Here is a 19,050-nt window from a genome sequence, read left to right as displayed (position 1 = left end):
GTGTAGACATTTCTGACCTCTGTAGGCCTCTTGCACTGAAAGTTGGCCATGAAAGCATGTTTCCTCTCCTAGTTCCCAGTAAGTTCAACACTTCCACCTTTGCCTTCATCATGGTCAAGTTCATCATCTTTGGTTGATGCACAGGTGTTGGCAGCCAGAAATACGTCATTTTACGTGATAGGAACACATAGAACGTGAGACCAGCTCCTCTCGTGGCACCTCCTCATTTCTAGGCCAAGAGTGAACAGGTGGTGAAAAGAATTACCCATGTACTGCAGACAGGTGTACTTGTGGACTCAGGTTTCAAGTTCACACAGACGCCACAACTCCAGTGTGTCCCGTGGGAACCAGGTGACCCGGGGAAGAAGGGAAGCCTCTGCCAGCTGTACTGAAGGGGCAGCAGGCGTCCACTTTATAAGCCACGATGAACACTGACAGCGCCCAGATCCAAGTACGGCTGCGGAGGAGGAATTCCGTTTAGGCAAACACTCCTTCACCGGAGAATCAGGACAAAAGCCACACTTGGAAAATCCATTTGCCAAGAACTGGTTCACCCCACGTGTGAATCTCTTTGCCATCCTGTTGAGAACACAGTCAGAGGCCAGGGATGGGCAGGTGTGGATGTGTAGGACTCCCCCGCTCTGTCCTGACCACCTGCAGCTCTGGTGGTCCCCCAGAGGCCCCCGCTCAGTCTCACCAGGAGGTTAAGTGGCTGAGGACCAACAAGCAGGCTCGGCAGGGGTACTGGACAGACACTGAGAGCGGTCCTAAAGGAACGCCATGGAGGTAAAAATACAAGTCTATACAAAAGTCTTTATTTTAACATTTAAAAGAAAGAATCACATGTTCATTCCGACAGCTTTACCAGACTGGGCCACCCGATAAGTTACACGCACACAGGGACTTGGAAAGTTATTGCACAGATTTTCAACGGGTCGAGTCAGGACCAAACAGCCGCCCTTCCCCACAGCCAGGCTGCGAGTCCATCTTCCACAAGGACACCTTACTCAAAACAGGCTGCGGGGTGGCTGCACTTGAACCTTGCCTCCAGATTGATTATATAACCACAGCTGCTCCCACTGCAGAGTGTCGTGTCTGCGGAGGTGGAGCTCTGAACTGGGAGGCCGAGCACTGCCTGCTCATAAACAGTATTTCCTGTAGCATCTCGAGGGCGGGCAGGCAGCAGGGAGATAGGCCAGCAGCCTGTTCCAGGCAGATTATCAGCAGCCCCGTCTCGAGGATTTCTGCCCCCAAAGATTCTTAAGATTGTTTGCTAGCTGATTCTTTTTTTTGACTACTCGATGGTTTTGAATTTGCCGTGATCCAGGGGTGTTCAAGTACTTCTTTGAGGGTGGGCCGCTGGCTGGGATTATGCTTCAGCAGTCTGGAAATGAGGTCCCTGGCTCCCTCTGGCACAAAGTCAGGGAATGTGAATTCCACCTGGGTAAGTGTACAATAAGTGACAGGGTCACAAACGTGGCTAAGAGAGAACAGGATAAATATTCAGATCGTAGCCTAAAGTCAAGGCTGATAAGGAATGATGGGTCCTTTCTAGTGATGTCTTACCCGTGATATTCTTTTGTAGGTCTCTTGGTATGTGTTTGCCTCAAAAGGAGGCTTCCCAACTAGAAATTCATAGCAAAGCACCCCAAGGCTCCAGAGATCCACCTTCTCGTCATGCATCCGGCCTTCAATCATCTCAGGCGGCAAGTAGTCCAGGGTACCGCAGAGGGTGGTTCTCCTAAAAACGCAGGCAGGTTCAGGTTGACGTGCTTCTGTTTCTGATGCACAACAGCTGCTCAAAATCACCAACCATTACACTAACGTTGAGCGCTTTTCCTAGGCTAGATCCTGTGCTACGAAGCAGGTACTGTTATAAATCCCCACTTTTAGACAGGGAGATGTACAAGATCTCACAGCTAGCAATCAAGCTGCACTCCAAATCTGTCCAACTCCAGAACTTCCTTAAATGATATAAAATATAGGATTTAAAGTATCACCACTATAAAATTTTGTGGACAACTAGGGAAATTTGAACATGGACTAAATAGCAGGTATTAATAAGGCTGTTAATTTTCTTAGGCGTGATAATGGTTGTGATTATACAGGACAATGTCCTTATTTTTAGGAGATGCACACTGAAGCACTCAAAGGACAAAGCACACTGTCTGCAACTTATACGTAGACGACACACCCAACATGGCAAAATGTTAACAACTGTTTGAGTGTAGGCACTGGATCGACAGGTGACCAATGCAGCACGTCTGTATGTTGTTTTTATAATAGAGGTTGGAAACAAACATCAAAGCAGGAGCAAAGACCATGCAGGTTTTGCTGGTTTACATCAGTTATTCTCTCCCTGGTGCCCAGTGAGCGCACAAATGCTCGCTCGACTGCATGGTGACCCAGGATTAAGGAGCTACCTCTCCAGACACCTAGCCTCTCATCACCACCGAGATTCAGGAGACGGCCTGAATCGGGGGGTTCTCAAATGACAGCACAACATCGAAGGAGCTCTTACAGTTACCAAGGTACGGGAGGCGAGGAGAAGTGACCAACATTTACACAGTGTCCTCTTCAGAAAAGGATCAGCTACCTTTCCTGTCACGATGACACCACTGGGAGGGTTAAGGTACAGTTTTGCCCTGCGATGCCATGAAGCCAGGTGCCAGCAGCTCCCACCCGTGGCAGACCACGAGACTTTTTTTTTTTTTTTTTTAAACAGAGACTGCAGCAGCATATTCAGTGCCTTGCAGGAAACAATTAGGAGTGGTCTGTGACAAAAGCAAAGCTCCCCACACCCAATGGCATCTATTTTAGACTACACAATTTTTTTTCAACTGGCTTTAAGGTAATCTGGCTAAAACTTTTTAAAGACCTACCCCGAAGTTGACAGACTCTTCCTGGTGGATGTGTGCTTTCAAATGCCCTACTTCACATGTGGTCCCAAAAGCTCGCTTAAACTCCACTTACATTTTAAAGAGGAGAAACTGTTTTAGCTCTGTTGGCAAAGTTCACTTAAATTGTTTCACTACGTTGATCTCTCCACTTTAAGAGGAGACAGGAAAGGACTGTTCTGTTGACAGAGGACGAAAGAATCTTTGCCCCCCCACCCTGAAAGCTCCGTCCTGAAAGCTCCGTCCAAACCAGTTTGGTTCCTTTAAGTTCCCTGAAGAACTGTGCTCTTGGTTCTAGATCTTTGCAAGCGATGCCCTCAGAAACTTCTGTCTCCTGGTCCGGGAAGCAGTGGAGTCTCCCTCACACCAGTCAGCCAGGTGTTACTGCCCCTGTACACATGCTGCACTTCACCTGTCATACACTTGTCATATCTTTTACTTATTTGTCCCCTTCATTAGTCTCTAAGGACATTACGCATCTTTTAACCCCAGGCTTAGGACAGGATAAACAGCCCAAAATGGCTGCGGAGTAAAAATGTTCTTGAAGACACTAGTTTACTATCAGGCCTAAATTACACCAAAGTACGTGCGTCAGTTACCTGCCCCAACTCAGCACACATCTATACTTTACATATTTTACTATTTAGCTCATGATTAGCCCCTGGGCTTTTGCTAAACCGAGCAAACAAGTTCCACGTCTGCAGTTACATACCTGGAGGATGGGGCATGTACTGACCACCCAAAATCTGCGATCTTAAGCTCTCCAGATGATCCGAGGAGCAGGTTCTCTGGCTTAATGTCTCTATGAATAACTCTCTTTGAATGACAGTAAGACAGGGCATTTGCCAATTCTGTGATATACTATTCAAAAAAAAAAGCATTGAAAGTCTGTGCTTTAGATTTATATAACACAATTTTAGACATCTCTTCTGAAAGGAAACCCAACATAGATTTTAACATGTTTCGTAGATTTTTAAAGCCAAAACTAGAGAAAATGGATGACTCTACAAGAAAACAAACCAATTTAGTGTGCAGCATTAAGTACAAGTGATTCTGTGCTATGTTATTTGCTAACACAGCAGATGTGATATTGAAAGACAGGAAAACACAGAGACAGCACTACATCCCCACATGGCAATATATGGCCCAGCAGCAATGAATTAAGACAATATTGAAAAACTGGTATAAATTAGGGAGTCAGACATGTAAACGGTTTTTAACATTTAAAACAAAAACGCTTAAGTACAGACCATTCCCATTTTTAAACCAAGGCCAATTTACAACAAAAGGATTTGTCTGAAGCTAAAACTTTACTCTAAGAGCACCGGAAGAAAAAAATCCTGAACAATAAACTAAGAGCAGTTGTCCTGGCATGTTAAGTAGCGAGCTAAATTTGGGGACACACTACATAGTAATTCATTAGTCAGCTTCAAAGTACACAAGCAAGTCAGTCCTTTCGTTCGTTTTGTTTGCATTTCAACTAAAAGATCTAGCAAGCAGGTCCGGAATTTGCTTTAACATATAAATAAGAATGGTTTTATAGTATACTGAAAGAATATACTTAGCTCTGACTTAAGTTAGAGAAGCGTTTGTTTCCCAAAAGTAATTCTAGACAGGACTGAACATTATTTTATACCAAAAAAGGTGTACTAAACAAATGGGTAGAAACCAGATGTTATCGTCAGAAAGGACATTTTTCATTATTTTCAGCCAAAGCCAGAGACCAAAATTTAGACCATAATAAACTGAAAGTGAAGGCAAAGAAAGCTCGTCTCCTGCACCAAAGTTGGGTTGATGATGCCCTAGGAGCACACATTACTATTCCGGAGGGCAACAGGCTGTCCCTGCTCAAACCTCGGCAAGAACCAGAGCTCTCTGGCACCCAACTCCCTCCACACCTCCCACATTAGATTGTGGGTACACGTAAAGGTCCCTAACACTTCTCTAGAATTAGTCTTATTTTTATTAGAAAAGAAAAACAGGTGCGTGTATATATCTCCAAACTAAGGAATCTAGAAAGAACCAATCTTTTCTTTCAAATAGCTGTTTACACCAAAGTAAACTCCATCTGGACTGAGGAAAACTGAGTACTACAAATATTAATTGCCAATTAAATAAGAAACTAGTTTGGTTAACTAATATTTAAAAAGCAAATAAAATAGATTTCTACTTATCCAAAGGGCAAATATTTAAGTTTAAAATAGTACGTCCTCGTTGCACAGACAGGACCAGAGGGTCATTCACCAATAGTGCTGTGATTTCATCAGAAGATAAAAGTAAAACCACCTGAACTTAATGCCATTTACATCAATGCCAAAAAGAAAATGAGTGTACATACTACCCAGAGACCTCCACCAAGAAACAGAACGAAGTAACCACCATTCAACAGGCCCATCATCGGCTAATTCAACAAAAAACAGCCCAAATTAAGACTCAGCTTCTTCAAACAATTTTCACACAATAAAGGAAAGTAGAATTTGGGGGCGGGGGACAAAAACCTGATAATGTTGAACTTTATTAAGATTAAAAACATCTGCCCCTGAAAAACACAGTTAAGAGAATGAAAACATGAGCCACAGATGGGGAGAAAACGTGATAAAGGACACGTACCACAAATACACAGGAACCCTTCAAACTCAGTAAGACAACAACAAAAATTTTTAATGGGCAAAAGATCTGAAGAAACACCTCAAAGATGATATACAGATGACAACTAAACACATGAAAAGATGCTCAACATTGTACGTCATTAGAGAACTGCAAATTAAAACTGAGGCACCACTGTACACCTACTGGAAAGACTGACATCCAAAAGGCTCAACACCGGGCTTCCCTGGTGGCGCAGTGGTTGAGAGTCTGCCTGCCGATGCAGGGGACACGGGTTCGTGCCCCGGTCCGGGAAGATCCCACATGCCGCGGAGCGGCTGGGCCCGTGAGCCATGGCCGCTGAGCCTGCGCGTCCGGAGCCTGTGCTCCGCAACGGGAGAGGCCACAACAGTGAGAGGCCCGCTTACTGCAAAAAAAAAAAAAAAAAAAAAAAGAAAGAAAGAACAAAAGGCTCAACACCACCAGCTGCTGGTGAGGAGCAACAGGAACTCTCATTCGTGGGTGGGAAGGCCAAGAGGGTATATCCACTTTGGAAGGCAGTTTAACAGTTTCTTAAAAGCTAAATGTAGTCTTACCATACAAGCCAGCAATCGCACCCCTAAGTATTTACCCAGCCAGTTTGAAAACCTATGTCCCACAAAAACCTGCATGCAATTGTTTATAGCAGCTTTACTCGTAATCACCAAAAACTGGAAGAAACCAAGATGCCCTTCAGTAGGTGAAGAGAGAATAATGGAATAGTATTCACCAATAAAAAGAAATGAGCTATCAAACCCTAAAAGATACAGATGAATCTCAAATGCATACAGTTGTTTCCCACAGGGTAACTGGTTAACAATGCTACCACTACACATGAACACTGGAATTGAACAGATAAATGGATGGCGGAGGGTGGAACCCAAGTTTCTCAATGTTGGGGTGGAGGTTACAGATAAGCAAGGGAGGAGGGTAAAATGATCCATGTGATAATGGACTCATGTTTTGCTTAATATAGATACGGATGGATAAATATAGAAATACTTTTAGATACATGCATTTACATGGATTACTATACACATATTTCCTTGCTCTCTGTCAGCTGAAAGCCAAGAAGTAATAACACTCAGTAGCAATGATCATATCCAGCGCCCAGATCTTGGTTTCTAGTAACACTTTCCAATAAAAGGAACCAAAGCTCCGTGGAGAAATAACGAATTCTAAGACTGGGATAGGAAATGTACAAGATGAAGCTGGAACATCATCTTATAGCACCAGAAAACAAGCAAGTGCTTTTCTGTGCACGCACACACACAACGATAGGGACATATCCAAAGGACACAGGAACCACGAGAGAGCTCCCAGTGGCCAAAGCTGGAACAATGAGAGCAAAGTGGTATTAGATTATACTCAAAATATAAAATAATCCATGAGTCCATGTTAATAAATGATTGACTCCATTTTCTGACTATTTTAACATCATTTTGCCTTTGGTGTGGGTATTTGTTGTTATATGTCTTTTATGTCTATGGATTAATTTTGTCTGGTGAATCAAAGGATTTATATCATTTATCAAATTTGGAAAATTCCCAGCCATTATCACTTCAAACATTACCTTCTGCCCAATTTCTCTATTATTTTTTCCTTCAGGATTACAAAATTTATTACTAAATTTATATAAGAAGTAAACATTACTTCCAAATGTCAAAAATAAATAAATAAAAATGAGTGAGTAAATAAATAATGGAGAATAGAGAAATATCTGGTACAGAATTCCAAATAACTTATGTCGATACCCTGCCCTATAGGAGATGAAACATAACCCCCCATGGGCTGTTCCTCTGAAAGGACAGAGCATGCAAAGGGAGAAAAAGAGTAACTTTACAGTGGAGAAACCTGACAAACACTACCTCAGCCAGGTGGTCAAGGCCGACACTCAGGGATGAATCAGGTTAATAGTATGTATCCTTGATACGAGAATGTATTTTACCTCTGATCTTCCTCTCAAAACCCCATGACCCTCATCTAATCATGAGAAACTAAAGAAATCTGAATGAAGTATGGATTTCAGTCAATAGTTATGTACCAATATTGGTTCATTAGTTATGACAACTGTACCACACTGATAAAATATAAATAGGAAAATTAGGTGTGTATTAATAAGAGAAAGTAAGTCTGTACTATCTTCAGTTATTCTATAAGTCTAAAACTAATCTAAAACAAATTTTTCTTTTTTTTTTTTTAAAGAGAGCAACTATACATTTCCACAGAAACAGCTGTGGAAACCAACCACAATATTCCATTTGGTACCTGATTTTATCTGTATATAAAAGGTACACCTAAGCTATTTTGATTTTTCCATTTCAAATATTTGATCTGATTAAGCTATCTTCCCATGAGACAAAACCCCCTCTATTATATAATGAAAGGTCCACTGCTAGGTAGGACACGTATAGAGGAAACAGAATTAGTCTGAACAAATGAAAACTTACAGTAGCAGTTCTCTGCTCATCAAACTTTGACAGTTTCTGAAGTTCTCTATAGACAGCTCCGAGGGGTGCATATTCCAGAATTAGGTAGACTCTGGTAGCATCATGGAAATAACCATACAGCCTGAGAATATTTGGATGCCTGCAACGAAGGACGAACACTCTAACACCTGGTTTTGGAGCTGATATGTACTGAGTATCAAACAAATGCTCATGTGAAACCAGTGGTGAAAACTGCTGCTGGCCACAGATCCCACTTCAACCCCCCTTGAGAATTTGAAACTACAGACCCACTGTAAGAAAAAGATGTACACTGCTATCAATTTACATGCATTTCAAGGTATTAATGGACCTTGGGTTTAGTTAAGACTATTGTCTTCCTTTAGGCCATCTATATTCTTAGGTGGGGAAAGAATTCAGATAAATATTAAGTCTCTGCAAATTGGAAAAAAAAAAAAAGACATGGCATTCCCACAGTAGTTGAAACCCAAACACCATGAGATAGACAACACAGGCAGCGTTCACGAATGGCATGGGATGTGCTGCTGACAACTTTGGACAGCTGAGCACAGGCTATCTGTTTTTTTGTTTTGCTTTTTTTTTAATTCACCGAAAGCAAAAAGAAAAAGATCCACTGGCCAAAGTCAACCTGTAGGCTGCCAGTTTGCAACCTAACTCAAAATAAAAGGTATCATTCCCTTTAATTACCCACCAAAACAAAACAAAACAAGAACACCTCCAGTAAATTACTCCATCAACAAAACAAACCTTCAAGCAATTTTTCAGGACCACGGCACTTAAGTCTAGTGAATTTAGTCACTCTGCAGTACTACGGAGCCAGCCTTCTACAAAGAAGTTTACAATCGTTTAACTCTTAAAGTTCTGTATGCCACTCTTCCTGGACATCTGAAAACTTACCTAAGGTGGGACTGTATTTCTACTTCCCTCCTCAGCTGATGCTCAACTCCTGCTTTCTCCAACTGAGCTTTAAATAATACCTTAAGAGCCAGGATAAACTTGCTTTGTTTTTCTCTCGCCAAATAAACATTACCAAACTTTCCTTTACCCAGCGGGCGACCAATTTCAAAATCTTCCAAAGCCCACTGCCTTCTAGGAAAGAATTGAACATTTTAAAATGTGAAGAAAACACATCTTTTCTAACAATGTATATTAGTGAGTAGTAGACATCCTATAAATTTTATATTCAAAGTTGTATTGAGTATGTACCCTCTGCAAGAACCAAACCAATAACCACAATTAATGAGTCACCACAGACATTAAGCCCCCCATGCCCCCACCCGCCATCAGCTGAGTGACTCTGTGACAAGGAACAACCTGGACTGTTAGAACTGAAGCACTCACTGGGAAGTGTCCCACGGCAGTACTATGCCCTGGAGCACAGACCTATTAACAACAACACTTAGGACCGTAAGAAGGATTAGATGAGTAACTGGAGAGGGAAAAATGCTGCAGAACCACCTGTGAGCCTCTTTCAAACCAAGCACAGCCTCCACCACTCTGGTTAAGCGAGTGGGATGGAGCCCGCAGGGCAGTGGGGCGAGAACCATTGGATGTAGATTCTCAGAAAGCCTCCGGTAGGTGCTAGAGCAAAAAAGGCTATGGATTCATTCCTGGCTCCTATCACATTCTAGAATCTAGACAATTCAGAGACTGAGAGCAGGGGAAAATACAGCCAAGCTTTATTATGAGGAACAAGTATAATAATTCTGTCAATACTTTCAAAATACCCAGACAGTCATGTATTAGTCCATAGCTCTGCAATAGGACCACATTTTGTTGTTGTTTTTTTAACTTCCACCTCTTTACTAGAATAGAAAAAAGTATAGAAGCATACATAAACCATATGTAGTAGTTACTTCTGAAGGTGGAGAGGAACTTTCACTTCACACATTTCTGTAGCAGATTCATACAAGTCATTTCTAAATTTGGAAAGCAATAAGAAAAACTCGAGTCCCTAATAAACATCCATCATTAAAATTCCTTCTCCCTTTCTTTAAAGATTGGAAATTTGAAACATCTATATTTTCTAAGTGAAAATACAGTATAAAGACCTATTTTAAAAGTGTTCCCATAACTAAATTTGCAATTAAATGGTGTATTCTAGTAGAATGATGGCACAGAACTCTGTAAACAAGATAAAACTTTACCTTTTTGATTCTTCATTTTTCTGTTTTGATGCCGCTTCCTTTTCAGGATTATTTCCTAGATAGAGTAAGTTAAAAACCTGTTTTTAGAATAACTATGCAGAATAAGTTAGAAATCTTTGATTAGAGATGAATATTAGTGTATGTCCAAAATATTAGTGTATGTCCAGAATGATAGATCTGAACTATTTCTAGTTTTTTTTTTGTTTTTTTTTTTTTAAAAAAAGGGACTTCCCTGGTGGTCCAGTGGTAAAGAATTCGCCTTACAGTGCAGGGGTTGCAAGTTCTATCCCTGGTTGGGGAACTAAGATCCCACATGCCAAGGGGCAACTAAGCCCATGCGCCACAACTACTGAGCTCGTGCGCCTCAACTACAGAGCCCATGCAACCTGGAGCCCGTTCACCACTACTAGAGAAGAGAAAAACAGCGTGCTGCAACGAAAAGATCCCGCATGCCTCAACGAAGATCCCGCATGCCAAAACTAAGACCCAACGCAGCCAAAATAAATAAATAATAAATAAAATATTTTTTAAAAAGACTACTTACTACACTGTAACCTCACTCCTGCCATTTGAAGTCTTTATAGAACTTCGAGAGTAAAGACAAGCAGATACATATAGCTAGGCCCTTAGATAATCTCCTTGAAGCCTCAGTTTCTTTTTTTTTTTTTTTTTTTTTTTTTTGCGGTACGCGGGCCTCTCACTGTTGTGGCCTCTCCCGTTGCGGAGCACAGGCTCCGGACGCGCAGGCTCAGCGGCCATGGCTCACGGGCCCAGCCGCTCCGCGGCATGTGGGATCTTCCTGGACCGGGGCACGAACCTGTGTCCCCTGCATCAGCAGGCGGACTCTCAACGACTGTGCCACCAGGGAAGCCCCCTGAAGCCTCAGTTTCTAAATGAAGAGCTTCTAAAGCAGAATTACCAATCTTCCCATCCATCACAAGCTCCCACCTCATCACCTTTTCCCCAGGAGGTGGGCCAGCCAGCTGTCCATTTGCTACAGACAATGTGCAACAAAACATAAGCCAACCACCACCTCCTTCCACTGTCTTGGTGGCCAAGGGGAAATTACATGGGACATTTCCACTTGTCTATTTCCAGCACTTCAAACTCTTAACAGCAGCACATTTTGCTCTGGTCAGGTATTTGAATTCAGGCCTCAACTGGACTTCCCCTCCCTGGTTCACAATCTCAGTTAAGGCCACCAGTATAACCACCATCCCCATGTCCAGTTTATTGCCCAGTTCAGTCAAGTCTGCATCCTAAGTGAGCTCTCGGATTTGTCTGCACCACTCCATCCTGGCTGTCTTCAAATAAGTTAACACTTCAAAATCTTAGCTTCCTCCTCCACAAAACCAAGTTAAAAACCATGGCTGCCTTTGTAGAGTGGTTACGAGGACAGAATGACACAACGCGGATGAAGGAAGCCTGCGGAGTGAGCGCTCACACCTGGTAAATGCTAACTATTAGCACCGACCCTGCTCTGCCTAGGTCAGGCCGCTGCCATATTGGCCCCAAACCACAATGGCTTCCCTCCTATCTGGTACCCCTGGGTCCAGCAATGCTACTCTCCAATTCATGCCCCACATTCAGATGAGCTTTCTATAAAGGCAAGTCAGCCCGTCCTCCGCTCAAAAACCTTTCAGCAGCTTCCCAGTGCACATGGGATAAAGCCCCACTCACCGCGGCCAGCAGTGCCCACCTCGACCTGACCTGGCCCGCCTCAGTCCACCCACTCCCCACGCCGGGCACTTCCCTCCACACCCCAGAACCCTGAAGTTGTTCAGCTCCAAGAGTACCTGCTACAAGAACCCCATCCCTCCCCTCCGCCCCTACTATGCAATCAAAGAACACGGCACTGCTGCTGTGTCCTCCCTGGCTGCCAACTCTTCCTTGAGGGTGGGAGTCCGGCCTGGCCCACAGGAGACACAGGTACTTCACCCGGACACCAGATTTTCTCCCCATCCTCAGTAGAAAATGACGTAAAAGCTAGGGTTCCAAACAATAAACACACGTCTACACACTTGCTTTTTTAGCAACTAAAAAGAATGACTCTCCAATGAGCCTCAGAGCGCTGATTACCAGGTGCTGGGAGCTGGGGCTGCTCGCTCTTTTGGGTATTACTCAGCGGCCTGGAGACAGAACGAGGGGCGCTGGCTGCCTGCGTCGGCTTCTGCTTCAGGGGCTGTACGGGTTTTTGGCTGGAGACAAGCTTTTGCACTTGTGAAGGAACACGCTGCGAGGAATTTGAAGGACACAAGACCCGCTGAGCCTGGCCACTGTTCGCAGACACCGGATTCTGAGAAGGAAATTGCTGAGTCACCGGAACACGTTTTGGGCCATCACCAAGTGGAACTGTAGTCTAGATTGGGGAGGAAAAAGGAACTTTATGGTCTCCATGAACGAAAGCTGAATATCAAGAGAATATTCCAAAAGTTTTTTTTCCAATATAAGAAAATGAGTGTCACTCACTGATAACAGACGTTAGGGGAAAGCGATTTTAATCAGCACTTCCAGAGCATACAGTGTATGGCTGCAATACCTGAATGACACCGCCTCCCCTTCCCCAACACCCACCCCTAAAAAGCACGCCCCCATAAACAAATGTTCATGAACAAACTTTCATTGAAAAAAGGAGGCATTAAACACTAAGAATTCACAATGACTTGGGAATTATTATTTAGCAAGAAGCTGCAATTTGGAAACTGTATACCAAAATCCCAATTCCAATGACATTTCTTTGACAATACCTATGTTTAGAAAAGAGACTGAAAGAAATACAACAAAATATTCAACAGTGATTTTTTTTAAATTATTATTTATTTATTTTTGGCTGTGTTGGGTCTTCGTTTCTGTGCGAGGGCTTTCTCTAGTTGCGGCGAGCAGGAGCCACTCTTCATCGCGGTGCGTGGGCCTCTCTTGTTGCAGAGCACAGGCTCCAGACACGCAGGCTCAGTAGTTGTGGCGCATGGGCCTAGTTGCCTCGCGGCATGTGGAATCTTCCCAAACCAGGGCTTGAACCCGTGTCCCCTGCATTGGCAGGCGGATTCTCAACCACTGCGCCACCAGGGGAGCCCTCAACAGTGATTATCTTTGAGTAAAGAAGTTTTGGAGAATTTCTGTACTTGCCAGATTTTCCACAAAAGCTAATTACTTTTTTTTTTTTAACAATAATGACCACAGTTTTAATAGTCCAAAAAGCTAATTACTACTGATTTAGTAGTGTTTCAATTTCCAAGTGTTCAATACTGACAAAATGCATCTGAGGCAAAAGACAAAATAAATATAGGCTCTTCAAAAAGTTACTACCAGGGCTTCCCTGGGGGCGCAGTGGTTGAGAGTCCGCCTGCCGATGCAGGGGACACGGGTTCGTGCCCCGGTCCGGGAAGATCCCACATGCAGTGGAGCGGCTGGGCCCGTGAGCCATGGACGCTAAGCCTGCGTGTCTGGAGCCTGTGCTCCGCAACGGGAGAGGCCACAGCAGTGAGAGGCCCACGTACCGCAAAAAAAAAAAAAGTTACTACCAAAATATATTATTTACATGCCTGTAAGTTGGATGTCACGAGTTTTTAAAATACTTAAATTCTAAGGCCCTGAGCTAATCAAACACAGGGCAGGGGGCACTTCCTCTAGCTTCAATGGAGGAAATTTCCTCATAAACGAGCAAACAGTGCCAGAAGAGAAGCCTCAGAATCCATCACCAGCTTGCTGGTACAAGTGCTTTCCAAGAGAGGGTTTCCAACTTACAGGAAAAAGAGATTGCTTCTGAAATTAGCAGCATCCACAACACAGCAGACATTCAGGCAGCAAAAGACATTTTAAACATCAAGCAATTTTCTTTTTATGTAAATTTATTTATTTATTTTTGGCTATGTTGGGTCTTCATTGCTGCGCATGGCCTTTCTCTAGTTGCAGTGCACGGACTTCTTATTGTGGTGGCTTCTCTTGTTGCAGAGCACGGGCTCTAGAGCACAGGCTCAGTAGTTGTGGCGCACGGGCTCAGTTGCTCTGCGGCATGCGGGATCTTCCCGGACCAGGGCTTGAACCCGTGTCCCCTGCATTGGCAGGCAGATTCTTAACCACTGTGCCACCAGGGAAGTCCCTAGAGCAATTTTTTTAAATGATTTTTATCATCAGAATTGAGAATCAAATACAGTGAACCAATTTAGCCTTTTTCTGGTTGGTCATTTTTACACTTTCAGCCAGTAAAAAAGGCTAAGTATCCATTTTTCAAAGATGAAGACTTCTAAAAACAAACCCCTCTCCTCAAAAAAAAAAAAAAGCAGTATTTATATTCTTCTAATTTCCTAGAAGGAAAAAAACCCGGGGATTACTTATATTAAAAGGATCTTTCTGTGAGAGACCCATTCACCTAACTGCTCCACAAATATTCATCAAATGCTAAGTAAGGGCCAGGGGGTCTCTGCTCCTGGATTCCAATCTCCCCCAAGCTGAACTGAGCACCCCTCCCAGGAATTACTCAGGTTATATGTATATATAGTATGGTACTGGCTCACACACCTACCCAGAAGGGCTCTAAGTTCTTTAAAGTCAAAGACCACATGCTTTTCACCGTTGTGATCCCTGCACCTGACACAGAACCTGGCTGCAATGCCCAGGAAATGCCCACTGAACTGCTGCTCGACATTCCTCTAAAGCGTGAGCAGAACCAACTACGGCAAAGAAATTAATTTCTGGAAAGCAAGGAAGTACGGGCAAGTGTTAAGCACCTACTACGTACATCATTATCCTGCATGCAATGGAGCAATAGAGATACTTAAACAGCTAACTGTAAGACAAAGCAGAGGAAATAAAAGTTACGGTGAAAGAAGCAACGAAGTGTTATTGAATGCGTAGAAAAATGACTAATTCCCACCCAAGAACGTGGTAGAGGGATCTAAAGTTACAACCCAGAGTAAAGGTAAAAAGAATTCTAGATTTTAAACCCAATCTCAAACAACTATACCCCAATAAAAAATAATAATAATATAAATAAATAATAAAATAAAACCCAATCTCTCTTTGGGTTTTATAAATGTGTCTTGAGATTACAGATTATTCGATTTACCTTAGGCCCCGAGATGCTGTTTTCTTTACATTTGTCCATGATGCCTGAAAAGAAAAAAGAACCACCTTTAATTTGTAAAAATCCACCTGCTTCCAAGTGTTATGCTGGATGACGGTTATAAATCCTGATGAAAAAGCCTCAACAGCACACAGAATTTTACATGTTTTGTCATCCAAATGAGGCTGATAAGGGAGCAGTGTTTTCTCGCCAGATACCACGTGCAGGCATGGGGCCTTCCCCCCACCTCACACACTGCAGCCTGCCCCTCCCCCGATACTCAGACTTCACTCCTGAACCGCCCTGTCCTGCCCCATCATCTCTCTAACGGACCACTTTCATCACTGTACAAGCCAGCTTCCACACCTGCTGCCTTCAGAACAAAAAAGGTCCTCTTTACCCCAAAACTGACTCAAGCTATGACCACATCTCTGGCCTCCCCTTTCAACAGCAAAGCTCTGCAAGTCTCTACCACTTCCCTCACGCTGCCACAAGCTCCCTCCCACAGGGCTTTTATCCCCACTGCCAGCCCAGCTCCAGACTGACCCCTGCTGTTGCTAAACCGAAAGGTCAATTCTCGGCCTTCCTCTAACGTGCATTCCCTGCATTCCAGGGGATCCTGCACTCTTTTTCCACTCCTTTCTTCGCTTAGCTCGCAGATCTGTCTTCACCTTACTGCTGTCCCATCGCAACCGCCTTTGCTGATCAGCCTCACGCGTACCACCAATCTCAGTGTCTGGGGTGACTCCGGAATGGACTCTGCAGGTCTCCATCTACACCTGCCTACGGCCCCAGGACTCTGAACATCTTTAACAAGAGAACTCGAATTTGCATCTCCTGCCCTCCCCTCTCCTGCGACTGCCAGGCTCTCTAACAACCTGCTCAGGATCCCCCAGGAAGGTCTGCCAGGCGTCTCAACCCAACACACCAAATGAAACCTCTTCTCTCCGGCACACTTCTTTTCCCCTTTGCCATGGGGGTTGCCCAGAAACACTTCTTTCCCAACTACACTCACTCCTTCGGTGAGCTCATCCCGTCTCCTGGCTTTCAGTACCATCCACAGGCTGAGGATCCCCAAATTTCCATCGGAACTCTGACCAGCTGGTAATCTGAGAGCATCTCAATGTTAAACTGTCCCCAACTGAAGTCCTGCTCCCTTCCCCACCCCATCTCCGGCAACCCGCTCTCTCGGATGGCGGACTGGGCTGCCCCCATCTCAGTAGACGGCAAATCCATCCTGCCAGTTGCTCAAGTCTAAAGTCTTAGCACAATCTTTTACACGGTTCTCCCTCAAAACCCTTATCTGATCCATCAGCATATCTTACAGGCTCTATCTTCAAAATCACTGCTCACAGCCTTTACTACTCCCACCTCGTCAAACCACAATTTTCCCTCCCCGCAATTATTTGCAAAAGGCTCCCCAATGGTCACTCTGCTTCCACCCTTCTCCCATTAAGTCCATTTGCAACACTGTGCCCAGTGATCCCATTAACAAGTCAGATATATGGTCCTTGGTTCAGAGGCCCCTCATGGTTCCTCAACTCAAATTCAAAATCTTACTTGCACATATAGGCCTATAAAGCCTCACAGAATGTGGATCTTGACCACCTCTGTGACCAGATCTCCTCCTCTTCTCTACTGCACACCAGCCATTCAGGGCTCCTCCCTTTCCCTGGCAGAGAAGTCCCCTGCCACAGGGCCTTTGCACTTCCTGTTCCCTCTACCTATGAGGCTCCTCCCTAAAAGAGAAGTGTGGCTGTTCCTTCATTTCATTCATGCTGAGATGCCCCTTTCAGATCATCTTTTACTTAACACCTTACATAACATTATTTGTACTCGTTTACCTTCTGAGTCCCCAGACTCAGATACCCAGCTATCTGCTCAGTATCTCTAAAGAAAGTAAGCTCCACAGGAGGAAGAGCTTAGTCCCATTTTGTTCACTGTTACCTCCCCAGAACATGCCTGGCACACAGTATGTATGCTCATCTTTTGGGAATGAATCAATCCATTAACAAAACAGATCAGTAATAAAAAATAGTTTCTAACACTTAGGAAGTGTTAGAATCACTTCCTGTGAGTCAGGCACAACAACCTATCAAGTAAGTAGAACATAAACTCCAAGAAAGCAGAAACCTTTATTTCTCTTACTCAGATGCTCCTTATACTCTAGAATCCAATCAGAAAGCACTCTTCAGCCCCACGCTTTCACATCCACTTTATAAGTAATCAAATAACTCCACCTCGAAGCCAGGACCAGGCTAAAGAGCCTGGAGTCCTTATAAACAGCCATTTAGACATAATAGACAAAAAAGAAAAGGAAATACATTCTCCTCGAATTTCACACACGCTCTGAAGCTCTCTTCACTCTCCCTAACAGTTACAAGCAGCAGACTCATGAGAGCACACAGACCAATGAACACTGAACCGTCTTTCACAGAAGCTACAGACATTCACGCCAATGTAATGCACTTTCCTTCTCAGGAAGCACAGTAACAGAATGGAACATGATTCTGATCCAGAAATTCTGGAGAAAGCCTCAAGAAGACTGCTTCTCAGGTGATTCTGGCCTGCAGCGGAGTTCAGGAGTCACATGTCCAGACGACCTGCACAAGATCCCTGCAGTTCAAACTAGAGATCCTACTAGTCTAAACAGCAAAACAGATTTGCACTGTGGGTTGAGGCTTTTCCTTCCTTCGTTAAACCTGCAAATGTCTGCACAGATGCAAGAGAGTGGAGAGGAAATGAGTATGTCGCTGAGAAGCATTTAATTCAAAGAACTAGGAAGGTTAAGGATGAGCAGGAAACAGTGAAAGGGTGATAGCTACATCTACATCAGGAGGACATTCGCTAGAAATGGAGACTTTCAGGCCCAACCCCAGACCTAAAAACTACATCCTGCATTTCAAAGACACCCCCAGATGACCAGTATGTGGCTGGGCTAGACCACGAGTTCTCAACGAAACATCAGAATCACCTGCAGAGCTTGATAAAAATACAGACACCTGAGTCCTACACCCAAGCGCTTCTGATCCCTTAGGTGGGTTCATATTTTTAACAAAGACGCTCAAGTAATCCCGATAAGGGTAGTCCAAGGTCTACGGTTTGAGAAGTACTGGCCCAGGAAGGCCTCTTTGAGGAAGTTATTTATTCACCCACTCATCCGTCCCGCCCGGACAAGGGCCTTTTCCGGCTAGTCTACCCAAAGTAGCCCCCGGTTCCTAGCGCCCTTCCCTAGTGGAAGTTATCTTGCTACTTCATCGTCTGTCTCCCCACCCCCCAGAACGCAAACTCCAAGACAGCAAAAACCTTCTGTACCTCCTTACCCAGGTGCTCACTGAACACGAGAATCCCATCAGAAAGCACCCCCCCAGAGCCGCCCCCCCACGCCACACAACCCAACGCACTCCAGGTGTTTAATAAACACCAGGCGGCATGTTACAGGGCGTCTGGGGACCCAGGAGCTGATGGGAGGGCGCTGGAAAAGCACGGGGGGACGCAGGGAGGAACGGGGGGGGGAACGCAGGGAGAAACTGGGGGACCAAGGGAGACTTTCTCGCCCCGACCCTCCCCTCGCCGGCCCAGCGGCCCCAAAGACCTCTTCCCTCCCACCCACCCCCAAAGGCCACCCAGGGTCCTCCCGCCCGCCTCAAAGAGATGCCCCAGGTCTACGTACCTACGGCCTCCCACCTCCGACCCGAAGGCTCCGAGTCCTCCCGAGAGCTCGGCCGTTAGGAGTCAAAGTCTTCATTTTAAATAGGAGTTAAACCCTCGAACCCGAAAGCTGATTGGTCGGGGCTAGAGAGGCGCTGCATTTTCATTGGTTCAAAACCAACTCGACGGCTTGAGTCACG

The 19,050-nt window shown here is 44.4% G+C and overlaps 2 protein-coding genes across 5 annotated transcripts in view; one reads left to right on the top strand and one right to left on the bottom strand.

Annotated features, from left to right (window-relative positions):
• MIMS2 (mitochondrial inner membrane scaffold 2) overlaps positions 1-10,647 on the top strand; it is a 22,536-nt gene extending 11,889 nt beyond the window's left edge. Inside the window, exon 3 of the mRNA XM_027086949.1 lies at positions 10,362-10,647. Coding sequence (XP_026942750.1) covers positions 10,362-10,620 — 259 coding nt within the window. The 3' untranslated portion in view covers positions 10,621-10,647. The remainder of the gene's footprint in view (positions 1-10,361) is intronic.
• AURKA (aurora kinase A) lies at positions 794-19,050 on the bottom strand. 4 transcript variants are annotated; one of them, XM_027086945.1, is made up of 9 exons: positions 18,873-19,050; positions 15,203-15,246; positions 12,217-12,496; positions 10,138-10,192; positions 8,888-9,079; positions 7,973-8,111; positions 3,610-3,758; positions 1,567-1,741; positions 794-1,440 (listed from the first exon to the last, which is right to left on the bottom strand). In XM_027086945.1, the coding sequence occupies exons 2-9, from the start codon at positions 15,239-15,241 to the stop codon at positions 1,261-1,263; spliced, it is 1,209 nt and encodes a 402-aa protein (XP_026942746.1). In that variant the 5' UTR covers positions 15,242-15,246; positions 18,873-19,050; the 3' UTR covers positions 794-1,260. The 4 variants fall into 4 exon arrangements, with proteins under 4 accessions (XP_026942746.1, XP_026942749.1, XP_026942748.1 ...); XM_027086948.1 differs by having other exon boundaries at positions 8,888-9,076; positions 18,873-18,995; XM_027086947.1 differs by lacking the exon at positions 18,873-19,050 and adding an exon at positions 15,600-15,618.

The sequence above is a fragment of the Aethalodelphis obliquidens genome, unplaced genomic scaffold, assembly GCF_003676395.1.
Source record: "Aethalodelphis obliquidens isolate GAN/ISIS:26980383/991018 unplaced genomic scaffold, ASM367639v1 scaffold57, whole genome shotgun sequence".
Lineage (NCBI taxonomy): Eukaryota > Metazoa > Chordata > Mammalia > Artiodactyla > Delphinidae > Aethalodelphis > Aethalodelphis obliquidens.
The sequence above is the reverse complement of the archived record's forward strand: the minus strand, read 5'-3'. Positions and strand labels throughout refer to the sequence as shown.